This window comes from Hippoglossus hippoglossus, chromosome 11 (genome assembly GCF_009819705.1).
Source record: "Hippoglossus hippoglossus isolate fHipHip1 chromosome 11, fHipHip1.pri, whole genome shotgun sequence".
Classification (NCBI taxonomy): Eukaryota; Metazoa; Chordata; class Actinopteri; order Pleuronectiformes; family Pleuronectidae; genus Hippoglossus; species Hippoglossus hippoglossus.
In genome coordinates this window covers 14,360,313-14,373,053 of record NC_047161.1, presented here as the reverse complement: position 1 = coordinate 14,373,053, position 12,741 = coordinate 14,360,313, and the positions used below count along the sequence as shown (strand labels likewise).

Sequence of the window (12,741 nt, the reverse complement as noted above, 5' to 3'; positions counted from 1 at the left end):
AATCAGCGGTGCAGGCAAGCGTGCGCGGAGTGAAGGGAATTATTTCTTTTGTAACTTTACGGTCAGAGGCGCGTAACCCCCCCGCAGCAGCACAGTCATAAATGTGCTGGTTAATAGGCAGTGAGTCACAACCAATCAAGTGCCCTCTTTTCCCCTCACTTGAGAGACCCTTTTCAGTGACAGTCTGATAATGGAAAAGGACAATTTGGTGTGAATCTTCCACAAACGTGTTTTTTTTTTCATTTCCATCAGGAAAATGATGTCCTCGTGCGGGAGGGACATAATTGTAATAAGGAAGACGATTACCTTAAAGAGGCCGATGTGCATTATAACAATTATCTTGCAGATAAAATATGACACGGTGTCCAGTGTGATTCAGTTCCTTGTTTATAATGAAATAGCTCAGAGAAAGAAAATGTGATGTGATGTTAAGTGAATATCATTGTGTTGGTTAGTCAGGTGGTCATCCTCTTGTATGGTCAGGTTTCATCTGAAAAGCATTTAATACAGGAATGTATAAGTCAAAGGGGATGCAAACTCTACCCTTGTGCTTCCACGAACAAGGAAACAATTTAGTCTTTCCTCCCACACGTGCAGAGACGAGTTGACAGAAACAGATTTAACAAAACACCGACCCGACTTGTCCAACACTACGTCCTTGCTACTCCCATGTACGGCCACTGGAAGTAGAACCCTTAATCACTTACTCTGCAGCTATGCACTTAGTAATTAGAGTTGGGTGGAATTACTATTCAGATAGGATTAAATTACGTCTGCGGCATTGACTGATCCTGCCCTCATTTCCCACTTTCCTGGCACCAACAATTTAGCATTAGAGGGTTTTCACAGGCTGCAAGTGCCTGCAACAGTTTTAAAGCACTTATCTTTGATGGGGGAAGTCAGATAGTTGAATATTTACAGTAGCTACAGAAAATACACTTCTTCCTCTCCTGCATCTTGTATTGTGCTGTAGATTGAATTGCTGATGGATAAATAGTTGTACCTCCTTGTCAACCACAATGACAATTAGGGGATGCCACAAGAAAACGTCACTCTTTTTTTCATAGTACCGGAGACAATACGGACTGCCACTGCTGCTTAAGGATTAGTGCAGACACATGTTACATGTCCAGTGTCCCTGTCCTGTGCTGTATTACCCCGCCACTTGTCCTCAGTGTCCCCTCTGACCTGAGCTCACTTTACATGTTAGCAGTAAACACCAACACTAATCAGAAGTTATTAGGCCACGTACACTACTGACGCTTAATTTGTGTTTGTTTGATTCGCGCTACAGTTTGAGACACGTATTCAAATACTTTGAAAGTAAAAGTCCAAGAGTGACAGACATGCCCTCGATACTAAAATGTTTAAATATTGTTAAAACATAGCCACATAGCCAGTCTTGTTTTTTTTATGTTCATATATTTTTTTTAATAAAGGAGTGTGTGTTGAAGTACAAGGGATTTATCGTACTATCAACTACAAAATATTTGGTATCATGACAGCCCTAGTCACAACACACTGACAACATTTTAGCAAATGTATCAATCAATCAATCAAATTGTGATTTGTAAAGCCCCTATTCAAAAATCATGATTCGCATCTATAGGGATTAACAAGGTGGCACATCTTCTGCCCTTAACCCTCAACTAGACTGAGGAAAAAAAAAACAATGTAACAGGGGGAAAAAATGTGGAAACCTTCGAGAGAGTTGCCATGTTCTAAACTGAATTATTTTACTTGAGTATTCAGAACCATATTTCAGTATTTTCTAGAAGCCCCCTTGGCAGAAGTTAGCTTTTAGTCTACTCGGGTAAAGTTGTTACCATCTTTGAAAACCTGGATTTGGAAAGTTTATCCCAGTTTCCCAGGCACAGCCTCTCAGGCTTCTTCGGAATGATGGGAAGCTTCTACGGACTTCAGGTCTCCACAGACGTTCAGTGGGGTTTAAGTCTGGACTCTGGCTCGGCCACAGTTGAACCAAAGCAGAGATCTCTCAAGCATAATTTAAGCAAAGAGGATGCACCTGACGGGACTGACTTTCTTTTTTTTTTGTAAATTATGGGTTATTGAATTTAGATTGATGGGCAAGTATGGCAGTTTTATCTATTTAAAATTAAATCCACAACACATTAACGTGTTAAAAAGTTCACTGGTGTCACTCTAACGTCAGGTTTTATTTTAAGTTTTTTTTAATGATGGAGTAGAAACGTGACCTTGGGCTCAAAAGCAGTGACTCTAGATCTCAGCAGTAAGTGCAAACCATGCTTATATTATAATAACTATAATATTATAATAATTATTATAACACACAACTTATCCTGGTTTCACAGTTGACACGCTTAAATGTAGCTCAAACATCCGGTATTTCCATGACCACCATTAAAGGGATTTGTTGTCCTCTTGTCTCTTTTTTAAAGCCTGTCTGGTACCACCACACCAGACCTCGTGGTCAGCACCAGCCACCAGATGTGGCTCAACTTCAAAACAGACGACACCAGCGGCTCCCTCGGCTTCAAGGTCTCCTTCGAAGGTAAGGAGCCTTCACACATCCTGGCTGGCCCCGCTTGCTGCACGAAAAAACTTGGCTTGTCTGAGGTTCCCCCGTCTCAACTGACTCTCAAATAGCTTTAAAAGAGGTAAAGTTATATAAAAGTGGCATCCTTGTGACGTTACTGTCTTTGGAACTTTTTTCCAGATGACCCTGAGGTGCTTCATCATTTCAAAGTTTCACAGAAACAGTCAGTTAGGAAACAATAATATTGTCTCGCCGCTTCGTAGACGACCTCGAGTGGAATTAAATGTCTTTTCTGGGTCATGTACCCCTCCGCCTTGCGACTCCCTGACATCATGAGCTCCGACACATTTTGCTTCAGGTGACTGTAACATTGTTGCCCTTCCCTGCATTCTGATCATCCTCAGCTTGCTTTCAAAAACACGAGGATTAGAGATGCTGCGTCTGTCTAGTAAACGACTTAAAGGACCTTAGAAGTGTCATAGAAAAATAGGCAAGGTGCTTTAAAGCCCTGCTACCTGACGTGTGCCACCTGGCAGCTAGATTACAGAGCTGTTCAATAAAACATAGGAATAGAGATCTCTCTTTGACAATGCAAACACAAAGGAGCTCTGCAGGTGAGCTGTTTTTTTCATTCTGACCGACTCCGAGCAACGATTGTCGGTAAATGAAACCCCAAATTGACAGTTCAATACTAACTATGCACAAATTGCGGCAGTTACTTCATGGAATAAACTGTTCAGAAACAGTCAATCAGCTGTCACCGCAGATCACTGCAGATTGATGACACATTTGCCCCGTTGCTTAATCTGAGAGTGTGTGTGTGTGTCTACACTTCAACAAATGTGAATTAATTTGTGTATATGTTGGCATGCACGTGTGAAAATGAGATCAGACAAAAGTGAGCGACGGTGGGAGTCTGCGAATCGGTGTGTGCGCGTGTGTTCTCTTGTCTCTGTGTGTGTGTGTGAGGTTTGATCTCCGAAGCACAGCGCGTCTTCTCACTTGCCCACAGATGCTTGTTTTTCATCAGTAAAAATAACAGAGAAAGTGGAGCAGCGTGCTGCACCGAAGTGTAATTAAAACAATGAGTTCTACTTAATGAAGGGGAAGAGGCGCTTTGAACCACTTCACCTCCCAGATTGGAGCAACCCGAAATCTAATTTGCATTCTCAATTACTTGTATTTTAAGGCTGATCATCAAGTGTAATTGCAAACGTCGTCATGCCAGGACACACACACACACACACACACACACACACACACACACACACACACACACACACACACACACACACACACACTTCCTCTTTACCCATCAGCATCTTTGCACATGCTCTGCAGTGGCCTCAATCTTTCAGATGAATTTCCAATGCTTGCAAAGAAAATCATGTGCAGGGCTAAAGCACCACTGTAGGGCTTTTTACCAACACTGTCAGTGTGTGTAATGCGAAAACAATTAGATGTACAGGATGCACCATGTATGAATGCATGCACCAGCAGGAGGGGCGCTAACATCGAGGACACAGAGGTCATAGGGGAGGGTTTCGTTTGGGGTTTGCTGATGCCGGTGTTTAATCCGTACTTTTACAAAAAGCACAAAAAACGAAGGTTGACGATAAGAACAGATTTTTATTGCAAAGGCACACTGAAAGTTGAGATTGAACATGTGAAGTGTGAAAACTCCTAAATACACAGAAATAAATAAATTGACATTGCACACATAATAAGTTAACCTAACCCCAGTACAATACACTTTCAGTTCTTAACACGGCAAAATGCCACGTTCCTTCAATGAGAAACTGAAATCTGCGTCGTGATTTGGATTGGCACCGGATGCCCTTTATATTCTTTTCTTCAGTATCAGTCTGGGGTTTAGATTCGGTAAAGTGCAGCAAGAAGAGAGTTCATGATGAAGCATGTTGGGCCATAAAGTTACAATAAGTTGAGAAACTACCAAATATATCCCATTCCCACAAATGGTGCTGATAGAATTAGGCCCAAATGGAACTGCAGGTATATGGAGTCCATCAAGGTATTATGTGCGATAGTGTGTTACACAAATATACTTGGCTATCAAAGTCCCTGTGTGATCCTAAGCCTCGAGCAATTGCGGCGCAGTTGTTGACAGTAATGTGAGTTTGAGCGCCATAACAACGCTCGGATTACCCTGGAATGTCAAGGAGATGGGGGGGGGGGGGGGACAACAACAAACGTCTCTTCCCTTATTCATGACAATCAAGCGCAGGTTCGCTCTGTCCTGCCTCTGTGTGTGTTGCGCCTGAGAGATCGTCTCATCCACGATGACGCAGATACATCCGCTAACATGTGTATAACAGCAGATTAACGCAGTCCACAAAAGACTTCACTTCAAAGGCCCCTCTCATTTATATCCTCCATTTTTCGCCAAAGCTCTACTTTAAACGCTGCCGTGAATCTGCTGCAGTGTCAAACAAGTGATTGTATGATTGGGTCATACAGTGCGTGTGGTTTTTGCGCTCGTAGCCGGTTTCTCCTCCCCGATCTGGTTTCTTTTGGATCTCGCACATTCCCCCGTCATTCCTTCTCCTCTCAGGCTCGGCTTAAAACCCGCTCTCGGCGTCCCCCTCCTTTTTAAAGGTGACTTCCACGTGTAAGATCAATGAGTTGTCTTGTGAGTGAGGCCGCCTCAGGATAGCCATACATCCAAACAGCAGTGAGCTCTAAATATGTGTTCTAAATGATGATCATCATTAGGGCCGGGTATGGATTTATACCCAGCATCACCCCTGGTGCGATTTAAAACCGTATTAGGCCCTGCCGTCATTTCCTGGATGGATGATCTTATTCGCTCTCTGTGTTTCCCCATCTGGAAGCCCTCGATAGGATGCCTCAGCATTCCCACATGCAGACTGCATCCTCGGGAAAAGTAGAAAGAAGAGTGAGTGAAAGAGAGGGATGCGCATAAATCTCGGCGTAATGAAATTGGGCGGGTGCGGCGTTAAGGGCGAAGGATGGTCATGGAGGTGCCTGTGTGTGTGTGTGTGTGTGTGTGTGTGTGTGTGTGTGTGTGTGTGTGTGTGTGTGTGTGTGTGTGTGTCTGTGTCTGTGCGTTTCTGACGGAAAGTGCGTACGTCAGCTTCCAGTGCAAGTGAGAGCACTCAGTAAAGGGAGGGATACATTTGATCGGGAGATAGAGAGATACAGATAAGGTAGACTTTTTGAAAGATGATCGAGTGTGTGTGTGTGTGTGTGTGTGTGTGTGGGGGGGGGGGGGGGGGGGGGGGGGGGGGGGGGTAAAAGGTGACGCCAATGGAGAAAAAAAAAAATAAATCCATCCTGAGACGTCACGTTGATTTTATCGCCATGAAGTATAGAAGCTAGTCTCTCCTGTCAGCCTGTAATGACCCCCGCACACTGAGTCATCCATAGTTAATTGCTAATATCCATTCAGTTATATGTATCCGGTCTAAGGTTCTAGACAGGAACAATATCTCTTATGCAAAACACGGAGGAGCTGAGGTGAGGACCAGACTGATGACACTCTCCAGCTGAGGACACATTACTCAACTTCACTTAGTGTTGAGGACATGCTCACGTAAGGACTCTCAGATGACTTTTTTTACACAATACCCAACTTCTAACGATTGCAGAACCCTCACATCTGATCGAGAGAAACGCAAGCTCTAATGCTACAGTCACCTGCAACAAGCAGTTGATAGTGTCGATAATCAGATTTAAGTGTTGCACTAATGTCCCGGTGTGCATCAGATGAGCCGGCACTTTTTTTTGGGGTGTTTCCACAAATCAACTAAAGAAGTGGTGAAAAGCACCTGAAGACTGAACTGTAGGAAGAAAAAACTCGATCTGTTCCCGAAAAGACACTGGATCTACAGGGCGGCTGCGGCTCAGGAGACAGAGAGGGTCGTCCACTAACCAGAAGGGTTTGATCCCCGTCTCCTCCAGTCTGAAGTGTCCTTGGGCAAGATACCGAACCCCAAATTGCCCCTGACAGCTGCACTGACAGTGTATGAACGGTGTGTGATAGAGAAAGCGCTGCTGTATGAAGGTGTGGGTGTGGACGGGCGAATGCGACTCGCTGCTGTACTGTAAATCCCTTTGATAAAACCTCCAAATAAAAAATACTCCATTTGTCATATATTTCTTCAGTAATGTAAAATTCATAGAAGGTTTTCTAGATAAGAGCTAAACAAGACCATGTTGGTGTTGTTGTGTTTTCTTACTTTCATTAAGTCCATGTCCATGTTAATCATGTCATGTCCATCAAGGTCAAATAAATCCTGTCCCCTTCGCTAACATACAGATATTAAATGAAGATTGATTATTCATCTCGGTATTGGAGGACACAAGAAGCAACATATCCCATAATCTGCGTTTCGTTTCATGCTCGGCACAGATTATCCATAGAGCACATTCTGTTCCTCCTCTTATGTGACCTTCAATGCTTCTTGCAAGGGAAGAACTTTTTATTTTGTTTCTCTACTCTAAGATGTGTCATCCCGGGACACACGTTCAGCGCTCTACGGACACATGTTGTGTCAAACAGCTGAACTCACATTTGCCTGAAAGCGGAATATAGCCCTGTTTGATATGTTTTGGATGGAACGTGCGATCCTGCATCTCCAGATCACTTCTTATCTATGCAGTTGCATCTTGTCAATATCTGCTGGAGGCAACAGTCAGTAATAACCTTCGGATGAGAAGCCCTCCCCTCCTCTTCTATTTGATATATATCTATATTTCTGGGCAAAAGAGGAGAAAATATTCCTCTCATGTGCTACAGGCCCCCACCTGATTGTTAATGGTGTTAAATATAACTTGCTATGACATTACAATTTCATTTAATATAGGAGTTAAAGTGAGCGCGGTCAGGGAGCTGGATTGTGCAAATTACATTGTGACCTTTAAATTTATATCTCCACTACGACACCAGGTAATAAGGACGGGTCTTTATTTATACAACCCACACTAATGTTTCCCTTCTTGAAATTGCTTATTATCATTACGGCTTGCATAGTAAGTAATCTGCCTGTTTCCTGACCACGCAGAGATCGACCAGGGCAGCTGCGGAGATCCTGGCATCCCAGCTTACGGCAAACGGGAGGGGGCAGGTTTCCGTCACGGGGACCGGCTGTACTTCGAGTGTCTGCCTGCCTTTGAGCTGGTCGGCAAGAAGAACATCACCTGCCAGAAGAACAACCAGTGGTCGGCGAAGAAACCCAGCTGTGTTTGTAAGTCCCATACACCGTGTGCACACACACACACACACACACGCACAGGGACAACGCTGCTCACGCGGCGCATAAATGAATGCCGATGAGTGCGGGGAGGGCTGCATAATAAAACGGTCAGATTATCCCTACAGTTTGCAGAGCAGAGGCTGCGGATTCTGAAACAATAGGGGGGCTTATTAGCTAATTAACGCCATGAAAGACAAACACCGAGCGTGAGAGCGTTGGAGGATGAGGGCGAAAAAAGTAAAAGGGAGCTGACCATGCAGATAATACCCTCTGTTGTATTATTGATGAGATAATAGGGGTGGACAAAAAGCCGCAGTATCTAGATAAACATCACTGAGCTGACTGACAGTGGCTCCTGGCGCCGGAGTCAGTTTGGCTACATAATAAAGGGAGAGGATGTTTATTTGATTAATATTTAACAATATGTCGTAGTCGTGTAGACACAATGCGGCAGGGTTGTCTTTTTGTCATTGCCAGGTTGTTTGTGTGCATTAGGTTTTAGAGATATTTATTCGCATCCCCTTGATTCAAGCCAACAGGAGGACTTTACACCAGTTTAAACCGACCAATCAAACAACCTCACCAGCCCTCAGGTGCTGTTCAGACATCGGCCCTGAGAGAGTCGATCACAAGTTCGTCTCGTCGCACCCGACGATAAAATGCGTCCTGAATGTGTCTCCTGTGACATCTTGTGATCGGATCTCACTTCCCCCGCTCGATATGAAAATAACAATTATAGTCATTTGTTTTTTGCGAAGACCAACTGATGCTGTTTTTACAAAGTATAAGTGTACAGGTGTGTTTGATGTCAATGCTGTGTTTGTCAGTGTGTTGGCAAAAGTGTCATGAGAGGCATGCAGAGTCATGAGGGACTGAATAAATCACTTCCCCCTTTTAGAGGAGTCCAAACTCTGCCTACCTCTGAACTTAACCATTTTTGGAAATTTGACTTTCTTCAACTTCCATTAAACACTTTGCTTCTGCATCTGGGTATTCACGAGTTTCTTTTTTTACAGTTGCAATGTGCTCTTAGCAAGTTTAACGTCATCGTACACCTGGATGTACTTATTCTACAAGATAACACATTGTGTCCATATGACTTCCTCCCAGGTATCTTAGATGTCTATGGTTTATGAAGTAGATGTATTCAGATTCAGTCAAATCGAATTATATTGTCTCAATGCTCATTCTTCATGTCTTCAACTCTCCATCACTCCGACAGTTTCCTGTTTCTTCAACTTCACCACTCCATCCGGGGTGCTGCTGTCTCCCAACTACCCTCAGGAGTACGGAAACAACATGCACTGTGTGTGGCTGATCATCTCCAACCCCGAGAGCCGAATCAATCTGGCCTTCAACGATCTCAGCATGGAGAAACAGTTTGACTTCCTCTCGATCAAGGATGGAGGAAAGGTAGTGACGGGTTATAAGCTGCTGTCCTCAGTTATTTTGAATATTTCTCTGTGCAACTTCATCCACTGGCCTGTCTGTCAGTTACTGTGCTCTCAGTAGGAAAAGCAGCCTGTATAATCATGTGTACGATCTCAGCAGGCTTTCTTCTTCTTCCCTTCTTCCTGCCTGTCAGGCTGAGTCTCCGATCCTGGGAACCTTCTCCGGTGACGTCCTTCCTCCTCCCATAACAACTAGTGCCCACGTGGCACGTCTGGAGTTCCTGACTGACCACACCTACACAGACCGAGGCTTCAACATCACGTTTACGAGTAAGTACTTCAGTGGAGGAGTTTTTCGAAGGTTGTAACAAACTGGACTGGATGTTGTGTTTACTCCGGTCTCCCCCCCAGAGTGCATACACTCTTCCACCCGTCCTTACCCTCACATGCATAGTCATATAGAGAAAAGACACAACACAAAAAAACTGGTCTTTATTGTCTAGATAGAGACTTATAAATAGAACCCAGACAAAGATGCGGCACCCTTACCTGACACGTCCATTGTGGCTGCGCTCATTAAATTCTATTCTGGGTAACTGCTGACTTCTGAGGAAATTCCGGATGGGTTTTATACTCTTTACACAGCACAGGCTGGCTGCGTGCTGGTGAGCCCATTTCATGGATATACTGTACCGTGAGGGGTTGGCAGCGGAATTATTGTATTCAACGCATGTGCTCTATTGTGAAATAGAGGCTAATCTGTGCAATTTATTTGTTTTACACGTCCCAAAATAAGCATCTGCGAACAAAGAGTCCAGCCCTAACCTTATAAACCCACAAAGCTATTCATAAATAGTTATGGTGCCGTCGGGAGGTTTGTTTCAGTACGACTTGTCTTTGAGATTAGGGTGCGAGTCAATTTCATGCACGCAATAAAATGTTATTTTTATTTAGACAGTTTGTTTTCATAGCCTCTAGTTTGTACTTCTCACCCTTGGTCCAGCTCAGTATAGTAGAAGAAGACTCTGGCATTTAGCTGCTTGAGAACATATTATTAGTAGTAATAGTTATTGGTTAGGTAGTTATGGTATTTATGGTCGTTCCCATAGAAGTGTCCAGTGCACATGGACTTATAAAACCCCAGAAATACAGTTGTAGTTAATATGAAACCTTGCTAATACAATAACCTAATTTCCTTTGAACCAAAGGACTGAATCTTAAAATCATGTAATGAGAAATACACGTAACATTTCTTTTTTTTTAACTGGGTGTCATAAAAAATAAATGCGCTATTTAACCTTATTTCTACAAGGTGAGTCTCACGGAGATTACAGCATCTCTAAATTAATCTTACCGAATAAAGATTTTATCTCTCTAATCCCGGGATGTCTACAAACTGCACAAAATGTCCCAGTTACTAATCTTTGTAGTTACACACTGCTCCGGCATATGCACACAAGATTGTCTGATCCGCTCACATTTATGTATGCATCTCCCATAGTTGTAGTATTAAGGAGACACTGCACACTTAGATTTGTTTTTTGAGCAGTAAATTATACGACTGTTCTTTGATTAATACATTAATGTTGGTTTTATTTCACAATAAATACTTTATACTCATAATGCTATCTATCTAACCAACGCTTGCATAGTGTCAGTTAACAAACAAAGTTACCACCCTCCAATCAAAGGTGGGCAGCCCCCCCTAGCGCCAGTGACCGCACATAAGTAGGAAATTGGAAAAAAGTGCTGATTTTCAAATCTATCTTGAAACTAAATCCCTCAACCAGCACATCGTCTACCTTTAGAGGTGTGCCCCATCCTCTCCTGCCCCTCAGCTGTCTGTCACACACACACTGAACAGCTGGCTGAGACACCCCCCTGTGCCGGCGGGTGTACCGGCTCAGGACCAACATGCCCCTCAGACAAGGTTTAGCCCCAGTTGTTTTGGCACCGGTCACTTGTGCCAGTGTTTCAGTCGCTTCCGGAGGACCGTGGTCTTTGCCGCCAGCAAACGGCGGAAGGTGTCTTAGCCCCGCCTCCCATCACTCCGCTCTCAAGGCATTTTTTTTAATCTTAGCCAAAACTCAGAGGGGAAGTTACTTTAATATAATGATTATTGTTATTGTAGCCGTGGAGACTTACTCATCCGTATTTGTATATTCATTTAAACCAATGCAATCTAATTCTAATTGCATTGTGCCCTCAAGACTGCTTCTGTTTCCTGCTCTTAGTTCTTGAATATGCTAACAACATACCTCAGCTTACCCAGAATGCTCTTGGGTCGTGGGCTCCAGCTCATTTTCACAGCATCAGCTCGGCCCAGGTGTCTGTGTAACGCCACGGCGCGGCTCACACGTGGCAACTAATGCAATAATTAGCAAGTTAGATGAACACATAAATAACCAATGCTGCGCAGGCGAATGAATGTCAAGAGCGGTTAATTGAAGTTGACGGTTGGTTCCTGACGACGGCGGCGTCTAACTGCAGGTTTTTTTTCCGTGGGGGTTGCGGGGCTGAGCAGACAACTTCCATCATTCATGTTAATTAAGGACATGCCAAACTGTATTGAGGGGATTTTTGCCTGTTAATAAATAGGATGATCGTGATGGATGAGGTGTGGCGGGCACTCTGTTTGGGTCCAGTGGCTGCAGAAGAGGGATTTATCAACACCCACACGTCGCGTCACCTCGCCACGTGTGTGTGTGTGTGTGTGTACAAGAGTGAGAAATTATGTAGAGAGAGATAGAGGCGCAGGTGATGTATTTGTTTACATGCCTTGTTCCGGGGTTATGCCTCTTCTATAGTGACTGCGCGGCCCCTTCTCACTCGTACCTCCTCATTAAGAAGCCTGAGAGGTAAAGTTTTTGCAGACGTGTGAAAACAATTTCCCCCGTTTGTCTGCTCCACGTATCATTCAGCGGTGTCATCTGGCGCCGACGATTTGCATACGCTGTGGTTTCCCACGCGTTGGAATTACTGCAGCAGGTTGAATCAATGTGACTCACTAAGTGAAACTCATTTCTTCTTGTTAAACGGCGGCATTACTAAGTGCTGACAGTGGAGGGAAAAAGTTTGGTCGAGAAACTTGGGTAATTATTTTAGATTCTCCATGGAAATTAGAATCCTTGCAGTGAAAATGCAATGTGTGACAAGGATTAATGGCAGCAGAATCGCATGTGATCTGTTCGTCTAGCGTTTTTCAAAAGAGTGGCACTGTTAAAGTTGAATTTCCTTTTTTTTTATATTTTGGAATTAGTAAAGAAACTCTCCTGGCTTCTACCTTCACACTGATGCCGTATTCTCTCTGGGTTGTTTCCGACAGCGTTTCGCCACAACGAGTGTCCAGACCCCGGTGTCCCGGTTAACGGGAAGCGCTTCGGTGAGAGCCTTCAGCTGGGCAGCTCCATCTCCTTCCTGTGCGAGGAGGGCTTCGTGAAGACCCACGGCTCTCAAACCGTCTCCTGCATTCTCAAGGATGGCAACGTGGTGTGGGATAACGCTGTCCCCCGTTGTGAAGGTAGGTAAGGGAGGGGTTACCGCGGCAACGTTTTGGCTTCACCCTCCGATTTTTAAATTTTTTTAATTATGTGAC

General features: G+C 44.0%; 1 protein-coding gene across 1 annotated transcript in view; it reads left to right on the top strand.

Annotated features, from left to right (window-relative positions):
- Positions 1–12,741, top strand: part of csmd2 (CUB and Sushi multiple domains 2) — a 242,841-nt gene that overhangs the window by 131,171 nt on the left and 98,929 nt on the right. The window contains exons 12-16 of the mRNA XM_034599719.1: positions 2,421–2,533; positions 7,564–7,746; positions 8,978–9,168; positions 9,341–9,476; positions 12,472–12,666. Coding sequence (XP_034455610.1) covers positions 2,421–2,533; positions 7,564–7,746; positions 8,978–9,168; positions 9,341–9,476; positions 12,472–12,666 — 818 coding nt within the window. The remainder of the gene's footprint in view (positions 1–2,420; positions 2,534–7,563; positions 7,747–8,977; positions 9,169–9,340; positions 9,477–12,471; positions 12,667–12,741) is intronic.